At 55.2% G+C, this 27,030-nt stretch overlaps 1 protein-coding gene and 1 long non-coding RNA gene across 3 annotated transcripts; one reads left to right on the forward strand and one right to left on the reverse strand.

Moving 5' to 3' along the window:
• Nucleotides 1–632: 632 nt before the first annotated feature.
• Nucleotides 633–27,030, reverse strand: MAPKAPK3 (MAPK activated protein kinase 3). Of its 2 annotated transcripts, none has more exons than XM_004760545.2 (11): nt 26,853–27,030; nt 26,276–26,552; nt 8,958–9,097; nt 7,889–7,953; nt 7,345–7,424; nt 5,378–5,501; nt 4,098–4,173; nt 3,649–3,773; nt 3,056–3,141; nt 2,705–2,785; nt 633–2,072 (listed from the first exon to the last, which is right to left on the reverse strand). In XM_004760545.2, exons 2-11 carry the CDS (start codon nt 26,498–26,500, stop codon nt 1,920–1,922), a joined length of 1,155 nt encoding a protein of 384 aa, XP_004760602.1. In that variant the 5' UTR covers nt 26,501–26,552; nt 26,853–27,030; the 3' UTR covers nt 633–1,919. The 2 variants fall into 2 exon arrangements, with proteins under 2 accessions (XP_004760602.1, XP_004760603.1); XM_004760546.2 differs by having other exon boundaries at nt 26,823–27,030.
• Nucleotides 20,686–25,368, forward strand: LOC123391892. The gene is made up of 3 exons (XR_006606575.1): nt 20,686–20,836; nt 24,105–24,303; nt 25,229–25,368. It is a non-coding gene; the product is annotated as an uncharacterized LOC123391892 (long non-coding RNA).

A 27,030-nucleotide genomic window follows, 5' to 3' on the forward strand; every position in this document is an offset into this window, starting at 1 on the left:
AGGAGTGCTGGCTTCTCCCTGCCTTCTACCCTCTCCACCCCCTCCCCATGCCTTGAGGGGACAGGAGGTGGAGGAGGGAGAGCTGTGGGTGCCAGTTGAGCGCTTGGAAAACTGAGAAGGTTCAAGATAGAGCAGAGGGAATATGCCACAGTCAGGGCCCCGCCTCGAGGCTGCCCGCAAGGGCTCCCAAGGGCTGAGGGCGCTCTCCTGCCGGAATAGTCAAAAGACAGTCTCCAGCGTCCCGCCTCCTCCCCTCCCCGACATTCTCGCTGCCAAATGAAATCTGGCAGCTTCTGAAAATAGCTCAGCGCTGCAGCAGGCTCTCTGCCCGCCCTTCAGCAGGCTGGCATGCAGCTGGGGGTGGCCACTGTGGGCAGAGGCTGGCGCACGCGGGGCCCAGGGGTGGGTGTCACACACACAGGGCATTGGGCGCCCCGTAGCTGGTGGCATGAGGCAGCTGCCATTCCTCTGCTCCTCTGACCTTTCCACTCCTGGTGGGGCCACAGTGGCCCTGGAGTCAGCCTGGCATGTTTACTATGACCAAAGTGGGGGAGACCACAAGTAGGTGTGACCAGCTGCCCTTGGGCCACTTTTGTCCACTCATGTAGACAGAAAAACCCAGGAACCAGGAAGAAATGCCAAAATGATATTTATTACTATCTAGATGTAAAACCCAGCAGTGTTTTCCTATCTGACGTGGGCTGGGGTTTCCCAGCCAGTGAGAGACAGGTCAGGAACCAGGCTGGGTGTCAGGCACTTGTCAGGCCCATTATCAGGTACCAAGAACCCTAACGCATGGGCAGCATGGGACTGGGTAAGCCCAAACCAACAAGGAAGGGGTCCTCTCTGTTCCCACTCAGGCTGAAGCCAGGACCCAGGACCAGATCGTCTAAGCATCACTCAGCAGCCCTCCACTGCCTCGGGTCTGACCCAGAGTACAGAAAGAGACGCCTGATTAATGGAGAGCCCCTGGGTCCTGCCCCCAGCCATCCACTCTCACAAAAGTACCCGAGGACGTAGCCCCTACAGTCAACCAGGACAAGGCAGAGGGCGAACCATCACAGATAAGCTTTCCTGCCTGGGAACCAGTGAGTGGGTAGGGACAGGAGAACCGTACTGGCTTTCGTCACAGTGACATTTTCCAAAGTAGAAGAGGGTTAAAAATGCCTCCCCCCTCCCCTGAGATGAGAGGCCACTCTTTGGGTAAAGGGTAGTAACAGGATCACTAGGCCCAGGGACTCTGCAGGGAGGGCGCTCCAGGGACCCCGGGGGATGGGGTTGCAGCAAGATAGGGCTGGACCACCCAGTGAGGCAGGGAGACTGGCCCTGCAGCCTCCCTCAGGAGACCAAAAGTAGGAAGACTGAGAGGATTGAGCAGTGTGAGGGAGACTAGCCTCCCCAAGGCCACAGAGGCAGACCCTCAGTTGCCCTTTCTCCCTCCCTTGCTCTCAATCAGCATTCACAGACAACAAGTCTGTCCCTGGTCACCATGGCAACCAATGGCCAGATGGCTTTCCCAAGGTCTGGCCCATCTGCCCAGCTGACAGTGGGGTGTCTCCAAGGGTGGAGGGAAGCCCGCCACCACGGCCACCACTGCCATGGCCTAGAAGTCTAAAGCCATGCCCCAGTGAGCCCAACAGAGCCACATATTCCTTGGGCCACTCCGACCACAGGCGCTGCCACTGAAGCAGATGGTTCCCTAACTCCCAGGCTCTGGGCCCCCTCCAAGGAGGTTTGGAGTCACGGGCCTCTGTCCTGAAGTTCTAAGTGACAAATTAAAACACAGTAAAATGATCCTTTTGTTTAAAAAAAAAAAAAAAATGACCCTGGGCCCTCTGGGTCAGGGCCTCAGCACGCTTGGTCTGGGCCCCAGGCTGAGAGGGCAGCTCCTCCCGGGCCCTCATGGGAGGCCCCGTGGGCTACTGGTTGTTGCAGCCCTGTGAGGCAGAGGAGCCCCCCGCCTGCTTCTTCCTCCGCTTGTTGAGCAGCCTGTTGTTAGAGGTCTTCAGGTCCTTGATCTGCACCTGGTCGTAGTCCACTCGCATGGTTGCCAGGGCGCTGGTCATCTCTTCCTGGTGACATATGTCCGTGGAGGTCAGGATGGACTGGCCTCAGGAGCCATCGCCCACCTGCCTCCAGCCCCTTACTCATGTCCACGAGGGCAACGACAGCCTCTGTTGCCTGAGCCATCCCCTTGTGTCACCTAACCCACACTATGGTCCTTTGCAGTAGACACTGAACTTACCCACCGAGGCACAGAGAGTACAGTGACTCCCTGCAACCACACCAGCATAAGGAGGACAGGGACCTGGACCAATGTCACCTGCTAAGAACCACAGGCCCGCAGGGGAATACCCTCTCGTGGCACACCCAGGGCACTGAAGCCCAAAGATTGTGCCCAGGGTGCCCTGGGGCTCTGAACTGCTGCCCCAGGCTCAAACCAGGCTGACCACCCTCCCAAATGTAGATTGTAAGGGGGCTATAGCCAAAACCCCTTCCTTCACTGAGCACCACACCCCAAGTCCCAGTGAGCCAGGAGCACCCCGTAGCCCTGTGCTCTGAGTGCCCCAGCTGGATCCCTGGGCAGTCAGTGACACCTCAGGTTCTGGCCCCGGGAAGGGGCTGATGACCCAGGCTCTCAGCAGCCACCACCCTAGAGTCCCTTTTCCCAAAACCCTGGGAGACTGAGACAATATCCACCCACCTTGACCTCATCCCAGTGGTCTCTATCCTCCTGCAGCACACGGGCGGTATGGAGGGGGGTCTGTGGCACCACCATCGATTGCTGGAAGGAGCCCCAAATCCATGGATCAGAACAGGCACCTGGGGCGGCACTGGCTCCCCACCCCCACCCCCTCTCTCCTGGTCTCAGATATGGGAAGCAAGTCTCAGGGTGGTGAAGGAGCCCCACTGGAGCAGGGGCAAAGCCAGGCTCTCAGCGGGGTCCTGCAGCACATCTGTGGCCTGCCCCAGAGCCCCTGGAGCCATAACCCCCCTGCCCACAGCCCCCCTCCAGCTTGCCACACTGCCCGCCACAGGACAAGGAGGCACTTACGTTGATCCAGGGATGGTTCATGAACTGTGTGATGGTCAACCGCTCGGTGGGGTCTGTCTTCAGCAGGAGGCGGATCAGCTGCTTCGCTGGGGAAGAGAGGGAGTGTAGGGCGGTTGCAGAGCTCCTCAGAGCCAGTCGCCCCAGTTCTGCCCAGGCTCCCGAATTCCTAACCCATAGAAAAAGTGAGCTAATAACTGTTTATTGTTTTAAGTCACCATGAATTGGGGCAACTCATTAAGCAGCCATAGAGAATGGATACAGGGCAAATTTGTCTGTGCTCCCCAAAGGGAAAATATTAATAAGGGAGAGGAGTCAGAGAAAGTTTTGAGGAGGCAAGTTTTGAGCCCATTTAGCAGATACAGAAACTGAGGCTCAGGAAGAGAGGAGTCAGAGAACGTTTTGAGGAGGCAAGTTTTTAGCTCATTTAGCAGGTACAGAAACTGAGGCTCAGGGTCACACAGCTGGAATACGGGAGGTGGGATGTCACACACCCAGGATTTGAAAACAGGCTGCTTTGACACCAACATGGTATCTCCCAGAATGAAGGCTAATGGGGTCTGGTGGAGAAAGTTGGGGAAGAGAGTTTCACTCACCATCTTCAGAAACCTCCGACCACTCAGGATTGGGGAAGCCGTACTGGCCCAGGCGGATCCTCCTCTTCATCCCTGGGGAGATGGCCTGGCCCGTGTTGGAGTAGAAAGGCGGGAAGCCACATAGGCTGGGAGAGAGTGGAGGTCATTCGGCATAGGTATGAGGGCATCAGCGGGGTGAACCCATTCTCCCCAAATCCCTGACTGGGAAGAGAGGCAACCACCAAGGTAGTCACCTTGGCCAGAAGACCAGCCCTCTGGACTCTGGGCTCCTCCTAGGTCTGCCATCTGCCCTTGGCAAGGAGAGACCTTGAGGCCACCTGAAGGAGGGGTGTCCCCTGACCAGAGGGGAAGGGCAGCCTGTGTGAAGAATGACCCACTCAAGCCCCTCACAAGGGTTGGGGGAGGGTCAGAAGTGGTACTGAGGGTCCCAGGGGATGGGTGGTACTCACAGGATGTACATGATGACGCCCAGGGACCACATGTCACACGACTTGTCATACTTCTCTGGACCCAAGACCTCAGGAGCTACCAGAGCAGAGGACACAAGAGGGTGCTCAGCGCCAAGGGTCTTGGAGCCCAGACAGGAGCCTGAAGCCTGAGCAAGGTGGGGAGCAGGTGCCTGGGTTTGGGGGTGGGGCAAAGCAGACTGGTGTCTGGCACCTTCTGGGAAGGCAGCATGTGTGTGAAGTTGGGGGAGGAAAAAAAGCTTACAAAAAAAAAAATAAAATAAACCTGCTTTTAGGCTGGGCTATAACGAATGATAGCCTCCTAGCTTCTTTGGGTCAATATTGGCCTTGGTGAGGGAGGAAACAGAGAGAAGGCCAATCTGGGATTAGGTGGGATCCTGCCACAGGCAAGAGGGCCTCTGCCCCAGCGGCCCTGTGTCCCTTGTCTCCCTGAAGGTACAGCCTAGGCGACATGCAAGGACAGGCCAGGGGCAAGGCTCCGGTTTTTACTTCCAACGTGGCTACCATCCCACGGGGCCTTGTTCTTCCCACCTGTGCGATGAGATGGGTAGGCCAGAAGATTTCTAAGCCAAAATACTGCAAAACACATGCTGGCCAACAAGATACCATTTCAGCTGTCTTGGGGCTCCCCACTCCTTAAGCAGCTCTCTTAGAAGGCACTCCCTGAGGGGAAAGAGCCCTCTGTAATGGGAGTCATCCCCTCTCTAGGGTAAGGAGTACCTTCAGCAGGGGCATTTCTAGATCTGGGCTGCCCACTCACAAGGGAGCAGGGAGCTTCTCCAAGGAAGTCTGAGTAGATGACACCCCTAAGTCCAATCCTTGCCCTGGCCTAAGGGACCCTCTCCCTTGAGACAAGGGGCTGGTGCCTTGTATCCTTCCAATGTAATCGGAAAGTCCTGCCTACTTTCTGAATATGAATCCCAGAAAGATAAAAACTGGAGAAAAACAACCACGGTTGGGCTCCGTCCCAAGCTGATGGCAGCCTTTTATCACATATATATTTAGAGCTACTGTGATGTCATTCAGCTCACAGGCCACAGCAAGAATTTTCCTGGATCTATTTTCAAAAGCAGAAGCTGAAGTTTGGGAGAATATTTTTGCAGCCTCCGGCCCCCCACGTCACCGCCTCCACGAAGACAGGATTCTTCCCTCCCTCCTTACTCGGCTTTAACCCTTTGGCTTCTGCAACCCCCGGGGCTGCCCCACTCCACAGCAGGGTCTGATAACGACAGGAACGTACAAACCACATCCCAAGGACTCACCCACGTAATAGGGAGTATAGCAGGGTGTCTGCAGGGCATTTTGGGTGGTCTCTTTGGCAAAGCCAAAGTCGGTGAGCTTGAGTACTGCATCTTTCTCCTTGGATGTGTAGAGCAGGTTTTCAGGCTGGGCCAGGAAGATAAAGCATGGGTCTGGAGTTAGGCGCCAGGTGTGGGTAGGGACCCTAGAGGACCTTCAGGCAGACTTCCTTCACCTCAATCAATTCAGGAGGAGCCAGCTCCATCTCATGAAAAAGACCCGGGCCTTGGTCTCCAACAGTGTGGGTCAAATATGGAAAAGACCAAAGTGACTGGGACGTGTTTACTCCTTTCACAGAAGGGGAACAGAGGCAAGTGTTCAGCCAAAGCTGTGAAGAGCCAAGGGCCACAGACAGCCCAGGGGTAGGAACTTTGGAGCCTGAGTTGGTAATGTTTCCATGACATACCAAAATGAGGGTTCCGGGGCAAGGTAGGCTCTCATGTCCCCAAGCACTCATCTGTTACCCAATCTAGAACAAGCCAGCAGGGCGGCGTGCCTGAGGCTCTTGGGGAGAAGGCCCCCGCCTCAGGCCCCAGGAGCTGCACAGGGGCAGTTCTTCCTGGCTGCAGAGCAGAGAGAGGTCTGAGGTAAGAAGGTAGTGAGGAGGTCTGCATAGAGGAGGCAGCCCTAAAGCTGGTTCTTAATGAATGGGTAGGATCTAGGGCCATGGAGGAAAAGAGGGGACCCTCAAGCAGAGCTGGGGTAGAAGGACAGGGTTTTAAAATGAGTTCCAGTTTGGAGCCAATGAAAGCCCTTTCTCTGGTTCTATTTGAGATGCTCTGACCTTGGATTGGGATGAAAACAGGAAAGCACGTTTAGTCTCCACAAGGGAGTCACCTCTACAGAAGACTGTTCTCTCCTTGGGAAAAAAAGGAAGCCAGGGCCAAAATAAAGCAAAGGTTCAGAAGGTGAGTCTGTCATGGCTCTATGTGTATCTAGAATCAAAGGATAAGTGGGCTGGCAGTACTCAGCCAGAAGAGGAACCTGATGTTGCTACTGGTCCCCGAGCTCCTCTTGGCCCAGTCTCAGGATGAAACAGACCTCAGGGCAACGATATAGGCCTGGGGCAGAGGGCTCAGGACATGCAGGGCTCACGACTCTACTCTGACAGTGGCTGGCACATGTCTGCATATGCATGTGGGGCTCTCATGGTTTGCATTTTGCCCATCTGATCCTGATGACCTCGAGGACCCTGGATAGGACATTTGGAGAGCTGAGCCTCCAGAACATGTCTGAAGCCCATCCACTGAAAGGGCAGGCAGGCCCAGGAACTGGGACTACCTCCACTTGTTCCTCTTTGTCTCCCAGCTAATGGCTTCTTTCCCTTCAAATGCTGGCATTGGGGACCCCTGGGTGGCTTAGTCAGTTCAGCATCTGACTCTCAGTTTCATCTCAGGTGGTGATCTTGGGCTCCTGGGCTGGCCCTACACTCAGCAGGGAGCTGGCTTCACGGATTTCTCCCTCGGCCCCTCCCCTCACTCTCCCTCTCAAATAAACAAATCTTTAAAATAAAAAAATCCTTGCTGAAAGAATGAATGAATGAACACCAGTGTGGCACCTGTGCCACTTAGGCTAGATAACAATCTCTTTGAGACTTGTTTTCCTCATCTGTAAAATGGGTAACCGATTCCACAGGGTTATGAGAGGATTAAATAAGATGTTTGTCAGGGTCTACTGGCTTGAGGTAGGCACTCAGTTATCCTGAAGCCTATTGGGAGTACACAGTGTTTGAAAGATACAAGGAGACCCATCTGACTAGAGCAGGATGAGTATGCTGGAACCATGGAAGAAGTGGCTGAGGAGAGCAGTCTGGGCTCGGGGGAAAAGGCCTTGAATGATGATCAAGGAAACGTGCCTCCATCTGGGTGGGTGCTGGGAGTCATTGGGGGTTGTGCTCTCCCTTCTCTGGTCCCTGGACCAAGAGCCTCACCTTGACATCTCGGTGGGCAATGTTCTGGCTGTGCAAGAACTGGATGGCGGTGCCGATATCCCGCATGATCTCTGCAGCTTCTGCAGACACAGAGGAGGGGCGGTGGTACGAGGCAAAGGTTGGGCACCTGGGGTTTCCACCCATGTGGCTTCCGACCATGCCCCCAGAACAACACAAGATGGTGATAGCAGTCCAGCTACCCAGGACACCCACCCTCTACACCCCACCCCCATCATCCTAATTCCCTCTGGAGATGCCCCAACCCACCTGGACTTCTTTCCTCAGGCCTGGGCTATCTCTTCCCAGCTCAGGTGCTGGTTGGCACCTAGAGGCTTTGAAGCCTCCATCCCAAGGCCATGGACAGTTCATCTCTGACGATGTGTTACAAACTCATGGAACTCCTTGGACACTCTGTCCCACCCTCTCTTGTTTAGCAGGGGAGACTGACACATAAAGAGGAGCAGGGCCTTGCCCAGCATTGCACAGCAATGCTGTGCAGCCCGTCTCTGTCCGAATGCTCCACTGTCCTGCTGCATGCACGTACCTCTCTCAGTGAAGGCCTGGTCGCCACGCTCCTGAATCCGACTGAAGAGCTCACCACCTTCCATGCTAGAAGAGAAAGTGACTAGAAGCAGGGCCCCCTGAATCAGGTGTCAGCCTACCAATGCCCTCAATCATGGACCCAGAGCTTGGGCCTGCCTCCACCTGGCTGAGCCTAGAGCAGCCCAACCCTCGTCCAAGTCTCAGTTCCCTCAAGGAAGGGAGGAAATGTCAATCATCATCATTATCACTGCTTTCTGAACACCTACAGTGCTCTGTGACCCCGGCCTGGTCCCTTTACCTCTGTGCCCCCACTTCCTCTTTTGTAAAATGGGATTTATGGCACCAAAGTCACAGAGTTATGCAAACTGAGTAAGCAGGATGTGTGGAGCACTGAGAATGGAGTTGGGTACAGGGCGAGGACCACGCTAAAATCTTCCTCCACATTTCACATGACAGTTACAGAAACTCAGAGAGGTTAAGAGCTACCCCAAATCACACACAGCAAGTGGGTGGCAGAGCCAGGATCTGAACCCCAAATCTGACTCGAGAGTTGCTAACCTGTAGGATGAGGGGGCACTTAAAGGGAGATGGGGAGGAGCTCAAGGTCCAGACACAAGACCAAGCGTCTGAGGAAGGCTAGGGCTGAGCCACAGTGCTGTTGGGAAAGCCCGAGGTAGAAGAGGCCACTGGCTCCTGGATTACCCTGTGGTCTCCTGGGACCATGGGAGCCCAAACCCATGTAGGAAGGAGAAAGCAGAGGTGACTGTGTTTATCCTGCTCCTCCCACATCCCCTGTACCCACATACTCAGGCTTCCAGTTGCCTTCTCTGACTACTCTTCCTGCCCCTCTTCACAGAGTGAGATCACACCCATGGAGGCCATATTGGAGCCCCCCATAGTTCCCTTCCCACCCTGGTGGGAATAGCCTGCACCCGCCCCTCCATTACTCCTCAGGGGCTGGGGTGCCTCCGGGGGCTGCTATCTTAAGAGCAGAGAGGGGCCATAGAAGAATGGAGCCCAGGGGCCATGGGAGTACCGACGAGGCACTGAAGCAGGACGGGCCAGCGTACCACTCCATGACGATGAGGAGGCAGCGCTTGCTGCGATGCAAGTTCTCATATACGTCCAGGATCTGCACGATGTGAGGGCCGCCAGAGGCCTGCCAGTGGTGGTCCACCTCCTGCCGGGCCTTGGGGCTGTCATACAGGAGCTGAGGGCAGGTAGGCACAGAAAGTGTCAGGCACACAGCCCACCTCCCCAGCAGCCACCCAGAGAGTACCACTGCCCTCACTTTGCAGACTAGAATAGGGAAGCTCAGAGAGGCCTGTGACCTGCCGACGAGTCACCCAGTTTATGAAGGGCAGAATGAGGATTCAAATCCAGATCTCCCTGAGTTGTGGTCCAATGACCACAAGAAGGCCCCGGGAGGTGGCTGACAGCTTGGAAAGGCTCAGAGGCCGCTGAGAGGAGCCCTGCCTCTCTTCCTGAGGACTGCAAGCCAAGTGGCAGTTGATGGGCTTTGTAGACTCACATGTCTGATGTGAGACTCCAGGCCAGGGGTCACACATCCCCGGAACTGCCTTTTTCCAAGGGGATGGCAGAGTTGTAGACCCAAAGGTAGAGTCCAAGGGCAGGAGGGATCCTAGCTGAAGGAAAGGCCAGCCTGGTCTGGTGAGGACTGGGTTTGGGACTGAATCCCTCCAGTGACTCAGTGTGACCTACAGGCAAACATTCCCAGCTCCAAGCCTCAGCCCACAACTCTGTAAAATGGAGTCATAACGGAGTCATCCCCAGAGGATGCATCACGGCAAGGCCTGTAGTAGGTGGTGGACAACAGGATCCCTGTTCAGGTTAACTCAGCCCTAGGCTATGGCTGCCAGTCAGAAGGTCAGTCACCAGAAGTGGGCAAGGCCCTGGAGTGGTCCTGTTTGGAGGAGGTGTGGGGGAGGAGAAGTCAGCCTGCAGGGTGAGGTGATCCAGAAGGCGGAGAGCCCGACCAGCCATCCTCACACACCGCTGCTCACCTGAGACCCTGCCCTGTTCATTTCCGAGTTGCTCAGGACTATGGACCAGGGTCAGAACTCAAGCCTCAGGCTCAGAACAGCTTCATCTCCCTCAGCACCCAGAGGACCCTGGGCCATCTCTGGCCTTGGTCTCCTCCTTTGTGGGATGGTTTCCCCTCTACCAGGGCCCTGGGTGGGGCAGACTCTGGGATCAAGCTCCCTAGGCAAAGGCAGACTGAGGCACAGAGGAAGGCAGGTTCTTGCACCTGCTGCTCCGTGGCTATTCTCCATCTCTAGAGCTGCTCACCTTGACCCTAGCCTGGGGTGCAAAAACGTAGGCAAGTCCCTCCACCAGGTTTGGGGTCCCTGCTCCATCAAGCGTTTCAGGTGGGGGTGCGCATAGAGGCTGCTGTGGACAGACTCCCCGCCTGGAAACCATGAGTCCCTTGCTCACGCTGCCTCTGCCTCCCGGAACATCCTCAGTTCCGTGCCCACACACCTCCCGAGCTCCAGCTTCTTGCTCACAGCGCTGGGGGTGGGGGCTCAGTCACCCCCACTCACCACGTCAGCTCAGCCCCACTGTGTTGAGGTGGCTCCAGCCAGGTGTAGCCCAGTCTCTAGCCACGGGACCCAAGATGCGCCACCCTCCCTACCCCCACTCTGTCTCCTCTGCACTCTTTCCTGCGTGGCCTCCCTGCCCCCAGCCTTCTCCTCCCCAGGCTGGCCTGACTTGACAGTGTCCTGTAGGGGTCTCCAGGCTGGCTCCTGGACTCCCTCCTCACTCTGCCCTGCTCCTGGTGTCTCACCCCTACTCCGAGGTCCTCTTTCTCCTCTGGTAAAATCCCAAGCACACAGCTGGAAACCTCCCAGTGGGGTCCCCAGCCCCACCTATTCCTGCCCCCACCCTTTAGATCCCCACCCCCGTTCCTCCAAATAACAGCCACCTTCTCCCCTGGCATTCAGACCTGCCTTCCTCTCACTGCCCGCTACCCTTGGCCCCCAACCCTTCCCATTCTGGTCAGAAGGACGTACTTGCTGACCCAAACAGCCCTCACTCTGCCTATGCCACATACACCCTTGCCCTTCTCCTTCTCCATCAGGTCAACTCCCTCTTTTTGAGGAACCTTCTGGGCTCAGTTCAGATGTCTCCTCCTCTGGAAAGACCTCCCAGCACCTTGCCCTAGGGTTTTTGCCTCTCTACCTCCCCCCAGGCTGAAAGCAGCTTTAGGGTAATCCAAGGAGGGCTGGCCGGCTCCTGAACAAAGGGTAAGAGGATGGGCGAGGTGCTAGAAGAAAGGTGTGGGAGGGAGAGGAGGAGGGGAGGGGACGGCCAAAGAGGGGCCCACAGGGCTCAGGGCCTGGGCCTGCATCCTGTACTTTGCTGGGGTGGAGGAGCAGGGGGAGGCGCCCCGAGCTGGAGCTTCGGACTGCCTCCCACCCCACTCAGTCCATATTTAGGAACCCATTTCCCACACGGATTAAAATGGGCCTTTTCTGAGTGTCAAGGGCTTGAGAACATGCCTAGGGTTGGGGAGAAGGCTGCCCCCAGAAAACACAGTAAATGCCCCCACTGGCCTCTCTGCAGGGGAGATCACGGACGCCAGAGCCCAGGATCCGGCCCACCCAGGCCCAGCTGCCAACGAACCTCCTGGGCTGTCCCTCGATCCCTCAGCTTGGCCCTGAGTGTGGCCCCAAACCTCCTTGAGCCTCAGTTTCCTCCTCTGCCTTCCCCATAGCCAGCGCTTCTCCTCTTCCAGGAGTCCCCCCAAAATTGCCTCCTCTCAGAAGCCCTCCCTGACTACCCTGCCAAAAGAGGACCTCAAGGATCCCTCAGTCTCCCTTCACCTTTTCTTCTTATAAATATGTATGTGTTGTTCATTGAGGTACTCTCCACACACAGTAAAATGCACAGGTCTCAAGAGCCCAACTCAGGAAGTTTTGACAGCTGCACCGCCCCCCATGAGCCACACCCCCACCAAGACAGAAACACTTCCAGCTTCCCAGCGAGCTCCCGCGTCATCGCCCTTTTTACCTCCCTCCTGTGCAGCTCACAACCTACAATTAGCTTGTTCCTTTGATAACTCTTTAAACAAACACATGCTTATAGATATTGCACTTTTCAACGTGCCTGGCTCTGTTCTGAGTACTTTATAAATATTAGGAGCAAGGGCCTTCATTATTCCTGTTCCTTAGCTGAGAAATGGAGGTACAACTAGGGGAAGTAACTGGTCCCAGACCACACGTCTGGTTTCCCCAGCCAGGCCGGCACCAGGCTGCCTTGCCTCCCTTAGCAGACTGTGGGCCCACAAGGGCAAGGCCAGCCTGCCTGGTCATTCCTGGGTCACAGTAATGGGGTTCAGGGCCTGACACAGAGTACAGGGCCTGACACAGAGTACCGGCTCATGTAATGGTTCATGTTCATTTACAGAACAAATCTATGAAGTGGGGTTAAGAGGAAGAAACCCTCACAACCCATCATGAGGACAGAATAAGATTAAACTGAGGAAGACCCAGGAAGTTTCAACAATGAGAGACATGACAACCTGGCCAAATTTGCTCCCCACGGTGCCTTACCCACCCTCCCTGGTAAACCAGACTTTACCTCCTCTTCCAAGGAGCCCATCCTGACCACTCCGGCCCACAAGGCCATTGCTATAAATGGCAATTTGTTGGCTTCATTCACGCAGGGATGTGAGTCCACACAACCCTTCATAAAAGATATCCCCAAGCAAGAGCCTCATTTTCGCAGTCATGGAAATGAGCACAGGGCTAGGAGATAGGAGGCTCTGGTTCTACTCTGACTCTACGCATGAACTTTAGTGGTTCCTTTGCCTCTCTGGGCCTCTGTTTCCCTAAAGTTGAGCTACAGCGCTTGGGCTAGATTGAGAGAAAGGAAACGTCAGTCAGGGGCTCCTTGCAAAGCAACTACAGTGGACCCCTCCCCCACCACCGGCCCAGGGAGCAGCCCCTGAAGCTCCATGGACACATGTCTAAAGGCCTGAACCCAATGGGGGCCACCTGGTCCCCAGTCACAGTGGGAAGAAAAGAAGATGGCGTAGGCTTCTGACCAGCCAGTTTGGCAGACCCCAGGCTTACCCCAGTCCATATCTCCTGGGCCCCCCAGGGTCCACCAAAGCTGTGGGTCTGTGATGGCTCCTGGGCAGCTCCCCCAAGCACCCGGCAGGCACCCACACACTCATGAGGCAGAATCCTGACTTTCTCCTAAGGGTGGGGCTCCTGGCCATACTTGAGGTGTGGGCCCCACTGAAGTTAGATGAGCATCAGATCTGAGATGACATTTCCTTGAACAAATGACACTGCTCTAGCCTCAGGCTTTGACGAAGTGGTTTCGACCTCTCCCTTCTCCCTATTCTCCTTTGCCAAATTCTCCAAGCTGCCCCCAGAGCCAACAGCCAAACGGCCGAGACCCCTGCCAACCCCACCAGACAGATGACCCCAGTGAAGGTTGAGGTGGAGAGACCTTGTGCCCCACCCACCCACCCAGCAGCCTCAGGTGGAATGGGAGCCTCAGGACTAGCCAGGCCCCCTCCTCACCCGCCCCCATGCTGCATCCTGTCCCAGCCAAGGACGGGCTTCCCTGTGGGTGGAGGAACTCCTGAGTTCAGGATCTGGGAAGCGAGAGCAACATTGGATTGGAAAACAATTTGCAGTTTACAAAACACACTCTCCCCTTATCTCATGGGAATGCTGGTGCCGCCCTGTGAGGCGAGCTGGGTGCGGCTGGCAACCCCAATTTACAGACTGAGAAAAGAGAGGTTCAGGAGGATGAAGTCACTGCCCGGGGGCCACCAGGCTGGAGTGTGGCAAGGCTGAACAGGGAGGAGAAGGGACTTTTGAGAGAGTGTCCAGACAACCCCTCCCTGAGGGGAAATGAGAGGAGGGGGAGGCACCAACCAAAACTACTGCTTATAGGCCTCGGGAAGCTTGCTCTGAAATGAATATGTGCATGGGTGCCAGTGCACAGGGGTGGGGGGTTGCACGAGAACATGGATACAGGAATGTATAGGGGTGTGTCCCTGGGGGGCACATGGGTATAGGGAGCATGGAGTAGGCGACATGCATGAAAGTAGGGCCGTGGGCATGTGTGTCTCCAGGCCCTGCAATAGTGACTCCGAACGCCCGGAGAGTGGGACCCATCCATCTGAAAATATTCATCCAATATTTTCTCTCCAATATTTTCCAATATTTTCTCTCTCTCTCTCTCTCTGAAGTGCCCACCAGAGTACTGGGCATGGAGAGACACCCAAGAAAGACTGGGGGTCTTGCTGCCACTACTCACCCTGTGACCACCTTGGCCAAGGACAGACCCCTCGATTCAGACCTCCTCTCCCATTGGGGCCCTGTCTTCCACATCACCTAACGTGGCCCAGAGCTGTGAAAGTACTCTGTCTGCTCTCCTAGGGCATCAGATGGAACTGGGATGTCTGTAGCAGCTCTGTGAGGACACAACTTTGGGACAAGCCCCCAACACCCTACTTCAGTCCCAGAAAAACCCACCTACCCAGGCCCTTATACTCACCCACATATCTAGTGTCCACATCTAGCTAACCTCAGGGCCGGGCTCGTCTCAAGTAAAAAGTGTTCAGTCTCTCCACCTGTCTCACACACAGGAGCCCCCAGGCCGCCAGCCTGGACAGGCAGCCTCCCCTCACCCAACCTCCACACTCCCAGCCAATTAACCCACAGCCGGGGCTAAGCTGCTCTGTGGCCTCTGTGGGAACACCCACTCCTTCCGGGGGAAGAGAGCTGGCTTGCAATCTCTCCCACCAGTGAGGCACTAACAAATTAAGAAATACTAACTCCGGATTTCATGACAACCCACAGCCTGAGAGACATCATCCTTACAGCAGAGAGAACCTCCTGGAGACCAGACATCTGGATGCTCTTGCTGCCCAGTGTGCCACTCTAAGTCCCATTATTTCCACTGCTCTACTCATTGACAACAGGAGTTTAGGCATTTTATAATCCAAAAGTATGACTAAAACAGGAAACGTCCGATTCTCTTTAGAATACAGAGAAGGGTGCCTGGGTGGCTCAGTGGGTTAAGCCTCTGCCTTTGGCTTAGGTCATGTTCTCAGAGTCCTGGGATCGAGACCCACATCAGGCTCTCTGCTAAGCAGAGAGCCTGCTTCCCTCTCTCTCTCTGCCTGCCTCTCTGCCTACTTGTGATCTCTCTCTGTCAAATAAACAAATAAAGTCTTTAAAAAAAAAATAGAATACAGAGAAAAATAAAGCATACCAGAAACCCATGTAAACTTGTAACTAATAACTGAGGACATCTTTTGATTCTGAGCTTCCTGAGAGTCTTGGCAAAGAAGGAAACCAGATAGACTCTGCTGCTTTTATCATTTCACGAAGAGAAGCACAGACATTCATTGAACTTTTTCCACAACCAAATTCTTTTTTTTTTAAGATTTTATTTATTAATTTATTTGAGAGGAAGAGTGAGAGAGAGAACACAAGCGGGGGAATGGTGGAGGGACAGGAAGTAGCAGGCTCCCCACTGAGCAAGGAGGCAGATGCAGGACTTGATCCCAGCACCCTGAGATCAATGACCTGAGCTGAAGGCAGACACTTAATCAGCCAAACACCCAGGTGCCCCTCAAGACCAAATGATTAAAGAGATTTAGCATCAGACCTTACATGAGGAAAAAGTATAACATTCTGACAACGTCTTCAATAACAATTTTGCAAGATACAGAAAGATTCACATGAACCCATGAATTCCTTCCTAAAGACTAAGGCTGGCGCATGGCATTGCAGCCTGGCACACCTGCCTGGAGCTGGACAGAACCTCACCAGACCCTCTACTTTCTGGGGATTCCAGCTTTGTTCTGGGCCAGAGTACAGAGACAAGAGAGGGAGAAGGACCTAGGTATGTGCCCCCACAATACCTCCTCTCCCACTGGGGGGGTCTTACCCCAGCTTCGAGCAAGGGCAGACCAGAACACTGAAGAATTGCATTTCTGGGCTATTCACCACATCACAGTCAATGCCAAACACTCGGGCAGCAGAACTGAATGGAATGGTATAGGGAAATACAGGTCTTAGACTCCCATTTTGTTCATTGTGGGGAAACCTCTATTCTCCACAGAGAGAGGTCCTGGAGAAGAAAAAGCACTCTGAACCTACCACACTCCCTCCTTGATGACAGCATTCAGCTCAGTCATGTCTAAGTTCCCTTCTGGCCCCCAGTGTTGATTATTTGGCATTATTTTTCCCATTAGACAAAGCCCTGATTTTATGAAAGACACAAACCACCGGAAAAGCTAAATTCATTTTATAGCTAGTTGCTGAGACCACGCCTGCCTTGTGCTGCTGGCACCAGTGACAGCTTCTAACACACTTTACCCTGGCCTCTGGCCGGCCCCCGATTCCCACGTGCCGCTCTGCCCACTCAGAGCAGAGGCCACAGCCTCAGGGATGTGGTGGGGGGGCGCGGGGCAGGTACAGGTTGACCTCAAGTTCAGGATTCTTAGAAAGCCAGAGCCAGGCCCCCCCTCCCCAAAGCGCCACCCCACCGGAGGACACCAGTGTTCCTTGGAGCGATGCTGGCAGTGTCAAGTCTAACTTTTTCACCACAGTTTCAAATTAGAGCCTCAGACATGTGCCACTGTTCTCACACAGACTCATTTCCCCAGCTTTCGTAGCTCATTAAAGGAGCTAATGGAACCAATTTCGCAGCTATGGATTAGTTGGCCTCGTGCCAGATCAGACCTCACTTCATTAAGTTCTGGCCATAGCCTGTCCTCTGGCTTGCCCTGTCCGTTTGCCTCTCCTCCTCCTCGGAGGCTAAGTTCCAGGGAGGTCAGCTCATGGGACACTACTGACCCCAACCACCCAGGCCCCAGCTGTATGCTCAGGGACCGATAGCAGCAGATCCGTTTTAGCCTCTCCTTCATGGCAGCTGTCCCCCCCCAGTGCTCGGCCAGTGGGGTGCTGGCCCTGGCATTTGACCACAGATGCCACCTCATTCGGTGTTCACCATATCCTGAGAAGAACCAGTGTCATCCTTTTAACTGCGGAGAAACTGTGACTCTCTGAGCCTCACTGGTCCCATCTGGAAAGTGGGAGCAGGGATAGTATGCAGTTTAAGTGACTTGCCCAAAGTTACACAGCTGGGCACTGAGAGTCGGGACTTGGCAGACAGCTGCTTTTCTCACAGAGCAAAAAGACAGGAAAGCCCAGCCAAGGGGGCCCAGGAAGAAGAAGAGCCCCCCAAAACCCCCTTCCAGGCCAAGGCCAGAGCACCTGATGGCAGGGAGTAGAGTATGGGAGGGAGGGTAAGACCGCTGATAGGCTTGGAGCCTCCCTGACCACCTCCCACCACAGTCCTGGGAGAGAGGATGGCAGAGGCTCCATGCCAGCTGTCTTCACAGTGAGCTCTGTCGACAGCAGATCCAACACATGTGTGGAAATTGTCAAGTCTCAGGAACACAAGACTCCTTCAATTTGCTAAATTTTGGTAGACTCAGTTTATGTTTCTCACCAGCCACCAACGACCTGGAAACAAAGGCAGAAGTGCCGGGTCTGGGGAGGGCTAGAGATGGGTGGGAGAGGGGCAGAATACTTCCAGAAAGAGGGAGCTGAGCTGGGCTCCAAGGCAGGGAGGGAGAGGGACAGCAGAAACATAAGTGCTAGTTGGGGCAAGCCCATGGGTCCCACTGTCCCCAGCCAGAGACCATATACTATGAAGGACCAGCTTCATGTGGGCACAGGACTCTGGGTCAGACAGACCTGGACTTCCCTCTTCCACTTGCCTCTAGCTTTGGGCAGGCCATCAACCTCTCTGAGCATCACTGGTCTGATCTGGAAAATGGGAGCAGTGACAGTAAGCATGTCCCCAGGTGGCCATGAGGATGAAATGAGAACACAGAGAGAACTCAGATTAGCACCACGCCAAGTACGTACAGAGTGGAAATGGGCCTTGAGGTTCACTTGGCTCCAGGATTCCCCTGGGTCTGCCCTGAGGTGGCCCCATACTCTTCACCTCCAGAAATGGGGCAATCCAGATGCAGCCTATGGGACCAAGGGGAAACAGACCCCTCACAAACCAGCAGGTCGCAGGAAATGGTCTCAAACCCTGAGACACAGTACTGGACCTGGCTTTGTGAAAATGGACAAAGAATCAAGAGTCTACAGAGCCCAGTGAGGAAGGGACATTCCCTCCAGTGTGGTGAGGGTGAGATGGCTGATCTCCGGGGAGGGATCCTGGGGTGGGGTGGGTTGGGGGACCAAGGTTCCCTGGGGACCCAAGCCAGGGAACTAGCTCAGCTCTCAGCTTGGCAGACTAGAAGAGGGGCACAACTCGACTCTCTCAGGCAGCAGCCGCCTTTATCCCCCTCAGCTGCCCCAAGCATCCTTTTGAGCAACAGCCCTTTCTGCGAAGTGTGTGGTGACTCCGGGTCAATCCCTTAACCTCCCTGAGCTCCGGCTCCCCATCTGTGGAAATGGGTGTGCAGTCTCCTCACACAAGGCAGTGAGGACGGGAGGACAGGCAGATCTGGGACTGTCAGTATCTACTTCACAGGAGGGGAAAGAGGCACAGAAATAGCTGCAACATCCTCTGTCTCTCTCAGAAATTACACCCGGAGTAAGTGGCAGGACCAGAACTCCCTTTGCCTGAGGCAGGTACCAGATCCCAGCACTCCACTCAGACCTTCTGAGAGGGCTGTTTGAGGAGAGGCCACTCAGGGGCTTGTGAGGGTCCAGGTTCTATTATCCTCCTTTAAACTTTGTAGAGGAAAAAAGCATTTTTCTGTCAAAATCAGCTACATTATCGGTGAAACATTACCCTGGTTCTATTTCTCCTATGACAGTGTAAAAATAGGACATTTTCACCCTAAGACTAGAAAATTTCAGCAAACGCAAGTGTTTTATTCTCATCTCAGAAGCAATGTCCCTTTAATGGTCCCTTCTGGCGAAGACACCCCCACCTCAGCCACAGTCTGTGCCCCCAAATGGCCAGTTGTGCCACAGGGATGCCCACATAGCCAGTGGGGCTACAGAGGGTAGTGGCCACCTTCCCTAAGCAGAGGGTGACTAGGGCAAGTGAGGCCATGCCCAGGGGACCCCTGCTGAGGCACCCAGCAGGCCATGCCCCTGGCTGGCCGTAGTAATAGGAGAGCCAACACCCTCTAGCTCTGAGAAGAGTGACGGCTAGTCCCTGTCCCCCTGGAGCAGGTGTCACGAGGATAACAAAGGAATAGATGTGTGTGTTGGGGTGGGGAGAGGAGAGACAGACTGGACTATTCCTGGAGGCATAGTGCAGAGACCCTAGGAAACCTTCTGACTCTACACCCCCACTTCCCAGACCTGCTCTTTCTGAAGCCAACAGCCAACATCGTATCTGCTGGCATCTCTCCCATTTCCCTGGGCTCCATCCATGTCCCTGCAGCTCCCCACACAGGCTTGAGTGAGCACAAGCAGCCACGGCCTAACTCAGGCTCCTCCCAGAGGGGCTTCCAACCTCCACAGGCCCCCAGCTGCTCTCCCTTTCTTGCTCCTCTTCTGCTTGAGGACTCTGAGGGTTCCAACTCCTGGGAAAACTTCTTGGTCTTGGATTATGCCATGGAGCCATAGCCATGAAGAAGGGGAAGTCCTCCTCGGAGAGACCAGGGTAGTGGCCTGGCCACACTGAGGGATGCTCCTGCCACAGGAACAGGCAATGGTGACCCATCCCCATTCTCTCAGTCCTTCCTCAGGTAAAGATGCGCCCTGGTATAGGCTCAGCCTGACGAAAGGTTTTGACTGGGCAATGGAGTACAGGGGAAAGGGGTCTTCCAACCTAAGTCCTAACCCCAGAGCTCCTGTCCGTAGCAGAACACAGACCTTGCTGGTGGAGTCTCACAGCTGACTGTCCCTCTGGCGACACCAGTTACCAGCCAGCTTCGGAGAGGCATCTTGGGGCCCCCTCTAGCCAGTCTCCACATTGCCTATCTACTTGCACCCCTACTCACCTCTCTGGCAATGCCCACAATTGGCACCCAGCAGAGTGCCCAGCCCCTAATCTTACAGATGGGGAGACTGTGGCCTGGGAGGGAGGTCTGGCATCCCAGGGATGGCTGAGAGCCACAACTTGACTGTCACACAGACCAGACAGGCTGCTCTGAGGCGTATCTGTGCCTTCCGGAATCTCAGTGTCCTCATCCGTGACCGGAGGGTGATACAACCCATTCTTAAATTTTTCTGTGTCTGGGTTCAGTGTAGGGGAAGCACTCAAGCGATAAGTGGGTGCTCTTATCCCCACCCTCACACCCAAGTTCTGCCCCAATGCCACTGCTGCCAGATAGTGTGGAGGCTACCAGCCTGTCTCTCTGCCACACCCTGAGAAGGGAGCTTGTTTGAGTTGGGGGAGCATCTACAGAGCAAGTTGTGTGTCCCTTGTTGGAGGCTGAACCCTCAGAAATGGAGCGATGAGTGTGGCATCCAGAGAGTCCAGGCCCTGGCCCATCACACCCCCGAAAATAGCCTTGAGTGTCCCAGGTCACGAGGTCAGGTGCAGAGTGCGGGCTAGAGAGTCAGGTGCTCTGGAGGGCTCGTCCCAGCCTGTGCAAGGAAGCTCACATGCAATATTGTCCCCTAGAGCAGAGGGAGGTTGTACCTCATGTTCAAGGCCTCAGTCCCTCCACAGGTTTCTCCCACTGGCTCTGACCCCAGCCCCTTCTCTCCTCAGCCTCAGTCTCAGCCAGAGAAACCTCGGGAGTCACAATGCTCCTGACCTCACACTGTTGTCCTGAGCAAGAGTCTCAGACCACTGAGCCATAAAAGGAGACCCAACAGCGGAGGCCGCCACTGAAGCTGACTTCCTACACTCCACAGGGGACTCCTCGGGTTACAAGCTTGGCCCAAATGTTCCTGACTCCACCGCATTGGCTGCCAAGGCTACCGGCACCTGGTCAAGGCCAGCAGCAGGAGGGGACACTGTGAGTGGCATGGGTACAGCCAGAAGCTCCTCCTTTCTGTCCGACGCCTACCCTACCCTGTCTGGGGAGACTTTCAGGGTGACTCGCATGAATCCCCGGCACCTGACTAGCCTCCATCTGTCTGCTGTCTGCCCTTGGCCTGTGGGCTGCAGAGAAGAGGCCCATTAAGCTTGAAACTCTTAAGACAGAAAGTAACAAGGCCAGAGAGGGGAGGAACTAAGTGACAGCAAAGGAAACAGAGAGGGGAAAGAAGAAATGAGAGCGACAAGGAGCTAAGAAGAATAGAAAGCGTCACAAAGAGAAAGCAGCAAGGACAAAAGCCCTAGCCTAAAGGAAAAGGCAATTCTAACACCAAAACTGCAAGAAAACTCAAAATCAATATTCTCAGTGTCTCTGGCCTGTCCAGTGCTGAAAAGGCCTCCTGAGGCTCCTTGTTCCCCCAAACAGCAGCCTCTTCTTATTCTCCTGCTCTAAGCAAAACCCCCATGGTTCCCAGCAATAGGATTTTATTCACGATTATGCAGGGCCTAATCTACTTAGTTCCAAAAGGGTGGGAGGGTAGGGAGGAGTTCAGGACCCAAAATTCTTTTCACACTATTCTTTCTCACCCCACAAGGGGCTGGCTTCCCCAAGTGCACAAGAGCCCAAGGGAATCCTCAGAAAGGTCATTAACGTGCCACCAAAAAAAAAAAAAAAAAAAAAAAAAAAATGCACTCAGACAGCCTCTCATGTGGAAACACAAAAGATCTCGTGCAGACAGAACAAGGCATAACAGAACCAAAATTCTCCTGGAAGAAACACAAGAGCCCGTGGGAGACGTGTTCTTCTGCCCCGAGAGCAACAAACCCACATATGTTGCGGGGGGACACACTCTTACCAAACCTAGGGATGGTCATTGTCTTCGACTCTTGCCTGGTGACCATCACCTTTGGACACCTGGCAGCCAGTCACCAGGCTGGAACCAAAGGAGGTGAGCGGACCACAAAGCTGACACTCCACCTACTGCCCTCTCCCAGGAGTATCCCATGATGATATCCCAAGGAGGCCCTTGGAGAAAAAGATGAGGGATCCAAGTAGGGAGATAAATGGCTTCCCTGAGATGTAACAGACCTCAGCAGAGACATAACAGACCTCTGTTGTCAACAGAAACCAGGCCCTTCACACACGACCTGAACTAAAGCACAGCGCAGGAGACCGAGAAGCCTCTAGAGGACCCTGAACAACAGTGCTCCAAGAGGGTTCTGGCGACATTAGGAAAGCAAGTTTCGGGAGAAGGAAGGAGGATTTCTGCCCGCTTAGTGAGGCAGGACACCCAAGACAGACAGAGGTCCCTGGGGGTGCAGTATGAACAGGAGTTGAGGGAGAATGAGAGGGGGAATCGCTGACATTTTTTTCAAGGCCCTGTATAAAGGCCTCTTCTTCCACATAGTCCCTCTATGGCTCCCAGTGTCTGCCAGGGCCTGGCCGCCTACCCCACTGAGATGCACTGCGTCTGACCAGGACCCTCGGCTGGAAGTAGGGAAGCAGAACTCCACATCAGGCGCCAAGCGGTCCACACCAGGCATGCCCTCACACAGACCCTATGCCCTCCTCTGTCATCCACATCCTTCTCAGACCAGAGGCCTGGATTAAAGCTGGCAGTCTCTTCCAGGAAGTCTCCCCTGGATGGCCCAGCCCAGACACGGTTTCTTCTCGCCCACTCACCAACCTCACTTCCTGCCTGTGGCAGTCTGGACGCTGCTGGGCTGGGCTTGTCTGAGACTCACAAGGAACTCGAGAGGAACCACACAACCTCTCTGAGACAGCCCCACAGCCATCATGTCCCTTGCATGCTGGCCTTTGGGACCGTGTGTCCACTCACGGGCAGAGCCTGCACAGCGAGGAGAGCTGAGCAGAGAAAGAGATATGAGCAGCGCCACTCGGGCTCCCAGTGGAGCCATGCAGGAGGACACCAGGACCCATCCAGGGGTCCTCGTCTTAGAGACCCTCCTCTGTCCCCATAAACTAGCATAAGGCATGGGGTGACTTAAATACAAGGACTGTGGCATCAGATGCCTAGGTGCCCATCACAGCCCCACCACTCTTCAGCTGTGCATGGTGGGCAAGTCGCTGACCTTACTGAATGTCAGTGACAATAACCACAAAATGGGAATGACAGGAATTAGGTAAGAGAAAACGGATCATGCACTGGGAACGGGGCCTGCCGGACAGAACAGTCTGGAAAACTATTAGCCGTCTATGAGAATATCAGAATCCAGGGGTGCCTGGGTGGCTCAGTGGGTTGGTGGCAGCTGCCAAATGAGAAAGTACCTGGCCTGCCTGGCAGCCCCACCCGGCCTCCACTCTGGCTCACCAGCGCCAGCTTTGGCAGGCAAGCCGCACCCATGGAGCCCTGGGGCAGCTCCCCAGCCTGGGCTCCAGCACCCCACCACTCCACTCCATCTGATGAAGAAGAGAAGAGGAAGACATGGGGAGCCTCAGGGGCCTCCGACATACTCCAGTGGTCAGAGAGGAGGGCCCCGAGCCCCAGAGTCCGGAGAGCAGGGGCGGGAAAGAAGACTCCACTTTCCCCACGTGCAGAACCCTCTCTGTCCTCTCAGAACCTCTTATTGTTTTCTAATTTATTTTATTTACTTATTTTTTATTTATTTATTTAATTTTTTTTATTGTTATTTATCTAAGTGCCACAGTCACTCCTGCCTGCTGTGTGGGAGAGGACCCCAAGTGGGCTGGTCAGGAAGTCAGGAGGGGAGGAAACCTGGCCTCTGCTACAGTCTGTCATCCCAGTCAAGCTACATGGTTTCCGACCACTGACTCCCAGTCACAGTTTTCATACACATGATAAGGACTGAGGGATTGTGTCTCAGATGTGGTGGGGTGACTCATGGGGGACAGATATACAGGGCTGTACCCAGCTAGGAGTGAAACTGAGGAGTACCAGCTCATCAGTCAGGCCTAGGAGGGGGCACAAAATGTCAGTAGGAAGCAGCCTCCTGCCCCCCCATACCTGGCAGACAGTCCCCTCTAGGTCCTGCCAAGGAGTCAGCAGCAAGTGCTCAGGGTGGAACGGAGGGTGGAATGACCGTACCAGCAGCAGAAGCTGGCCTTAGGAGGGAGACACTGGGTGAGAGCAAGGCCAAGATGGACCACGACAGTGGAAGGGGCTGAGGGGAAGAGGCCCAGCACCCCGGGAAGGAGCCTTTCCTCCAGGGCCCCTGGAGAACAGTAACAGCTACGGGGACACTGACCACAACTTTTCCTGTTTTAGGCGTGCCTGCTACATTCTGGACTTTGGGCTAAGCACTCTGCCATCTTGAGCAACAGGGCCAAGAGGACAGGCACTTGTCCTGTCCTGTACCACCTAGGCCTGTATCACCAAGAAGGGCAGAGATGGCAGGGGGCAGAAGCTAAGCAGAAAAATGCCACACTCCTCCTCCTCGAAGCTGAAGCCATCACTCACAGGACAGGTATGATGTTTCAGAAGTGGCGTTAGTGCCATCTTGGAAGATGGTAAAGACCTGCCAGATGGCAGAAACTTCCAAACTCACTCACTAGAGGGGGACTGTTGGAGTGGGAGCCACATCTAATCTATGTCCTCCTAGAGGCCAGCTCCTGAAGGTCCCAAGGCAGTAGCCCCAGCCACACTCACCCATCAAGCCTAAAGGGGTATAGCAGGGAGATTTGTTCTAGGCCTGCCCTATTCCCAGTCTAGAACAGAGAAAGCACTGAGGTCCTAGATTCAAGAGGAGGTGTTTTAGAAACCGTTGCAGTCAGAAGTGTCCCCAAGTCACTTGTCAGACACAGCACCCATGGAGAAGGGCCTAGACCCAGCCCTGCTTAAAGCTGGTACTGTCTGGGTCCCAGATCTCTGGCCTCTCACTCCATCTCTGCCTGGTTCACAGCATCTGAAACACCACAGGGGCTGATCAGAGCTCAGGCCTGGCTCACAGGGCCAAAGCCTTGGTAGTAAGAAGAGGTTCTCTGGCTCCAGTCAGCCCGTTGTCTATCCACCCAGACTGCCCCTGACCCACAGAGGTGAGAGTGGGCAGATGATGCTGAGTAAAAGGGTAGAGACTCACCCCCCGAGAAGAGCCAGTTTTCACCTGGAGGACTCAGAGTTAGTAGGGTTAGTAGGTAAAGAAGTCATATCTGAGACTCAGCCTCACCAGCCCAGCCCTGAGCCTCCTCCACCAGACCCATCCCATCAGCCCTAGTGCCCCTAGGAAAGACACAGGGAATTGGACCCAGGTCCCTGCTCAGATGCTTGCAGACACTATGACCTAAATAAGTCCTGTAACCTCTCCAGGCCTGCACCAGGCCCAGTACCAGTTACTCTACAGGCATCGTCTCCTCCCAAGTTCACATCAACTCCTTATCTTTTCCCCTGAACAGAGCCAGAAACCTGATTTCCGGAGTCCAGGACCTAGTGCAAGGTTATGGAGCTGGCAAACGCAGGCCAGAGATTAGAGCCACATCCACAGAACCCTGCACTCAGGCTCATAATTGCTATGTCTATAAAAGGAGAAGATCCTTTGCTGTGTTCTAACGTCCAGGAGCCACTTTCTTTGCCATGATCTACCCGTCCAGGTGGCCACTGGCACAAATTACAGTTGAGTCAGGTTCCCAGTGACCACAGATTCAGAGCATTCTGGGTAGGGGGTAGGTCCTCGGCCCAGATCTAAATGACTTAAGCCAGAACTATGTGGCTACATCAGCCACCCCCAGAACTCCCTGGATTCCCCTTGTATCAGAGAGCTCTTGGCCTCCAGGGAGCCTATGGTGTGACACAGATAGATGGCTGGCCCGCCCTCTGCCCAGGAACCAGGGTGAGTCAGGCTTGGAGCAGGACCTACCCTTTTCAAAATAGGGCTGGTGACTCAGCCGGAGCCCATCAGCAACCTCTTGCTCACAGGTGTGATGGGCCCTATCCCTGCCCACCAGAGAGCCCTGGGAGGCTCCCACCCATCACTCCAGCCGGGGCAGTCAGGGGCCACAAGAGAAAGCAGCACCACCCCAAGCCTCGGTGGGAACTCAGCCTTAGGCAGAAGGAAACTCAGTTGCATTCCAGTCAGAAGAGCTTCTCATGAAAAAAAAGAAGAGCTTCTCATGGAAGGAACAACCAAGCTGAGTGAGAGCTTCCCGCCTTTGGCCAGAACACATAGGCCCAGCCATAACCCCAGAGTCAGGAACCACTCCTTCCCTGTTTCCGGGTCCAACAGACTCTACCCCTACTGACTCCACCCCTTGCTTTCTGAGACACCCGGAGCTTAGCTAGGCTAAGCCTTGTTTTCCCTGTCTGTAAAGCAAGGAGGACCAGGAGCCTGACTTCACAGGGGAGTGTGAGAATGAAAGGAGAGACTGATCCATCATACGGTGCACCCACAAGCCTCTGCTGTTGGGCCTCCCAGGTCGCCCACTGAGCAATGAGGGGTCACTGACCTTCAGGGCACACTTCTGCCCAGTGCGCCTGTGGAAGCACTCCAGCACCTTGCCGTTCACACCCAGGCCCAGCACCTGCTTGGACAACTGGTAGTCATCGGTCACCGCATACTTCTTGGGCTCCCGCCGCCCCCCGACGGCAGGAGCGCTGGCCGAGCCAGGTCCGCAGGGTGCACCTTGCGGGGGCACAGGACCCCCCTGCTCCTCTGCTGTCTCGCCATCCATGGCCCCCGGGGGGCGCTCACAGGCGACCCCAGCCTGGCGCGTCCAGGGCCACCTGGGGGAGAAGGGAAGAATGAGTTCCGCTCAGACTCCTCCAATACACCCCAGCCGGAGTCCCTGATCCTGGCTGGGCTGCGGGCAGCAGACAGGGCTGGGAGTCGGAAGCGAACTGTCCGAGAGTATGGACTCGAGGCAGGGGGCGGTGGTCGCGCAACCAGGCACTAGCGAGTCCCGCCCGACACATGTCAAGAGGGGAAGGGTCTGGGCGCCAAGTGGCCGCGAGGGTCTGGGAGCGGAAGGTGGAGGGAGCCCTACGAGGGTGTACCTGGCGAGGCCGTCCCTGACAGCAGAGTACCTGGCTGCGCCGGCGAGGGACAAGGACCCCAGTCCCGGGAACCCGCGGCCGTGAGCTCCTAGAGCCGAGTCCCGCCGGGGACCGCCCACGTGACCGCTCCCCTGCCCCCCCCACCCCACCCCGCGCGTCCGGGACTTGGAGCGGGCTCGGTCAGCCTTAAAGGGCCAGGCGGGCCCTG

This window comes from Mustela putorius, unplaced genomic scaffold (genome assembly GCF_011764305.1).
Source record: "Mustela putorius furo isolate JIRA1106 unplaced genomic scaffold, ASM1176430v1.1 tig00000095_pilon_pilon_pilon, whole genome shotgun sequence".
Lineage (NCBI taxonomy): Eukaryota > Metazoa > Chordata > Mammalia > Carnivora > Mustelidae > Mustela > Mustela putorius.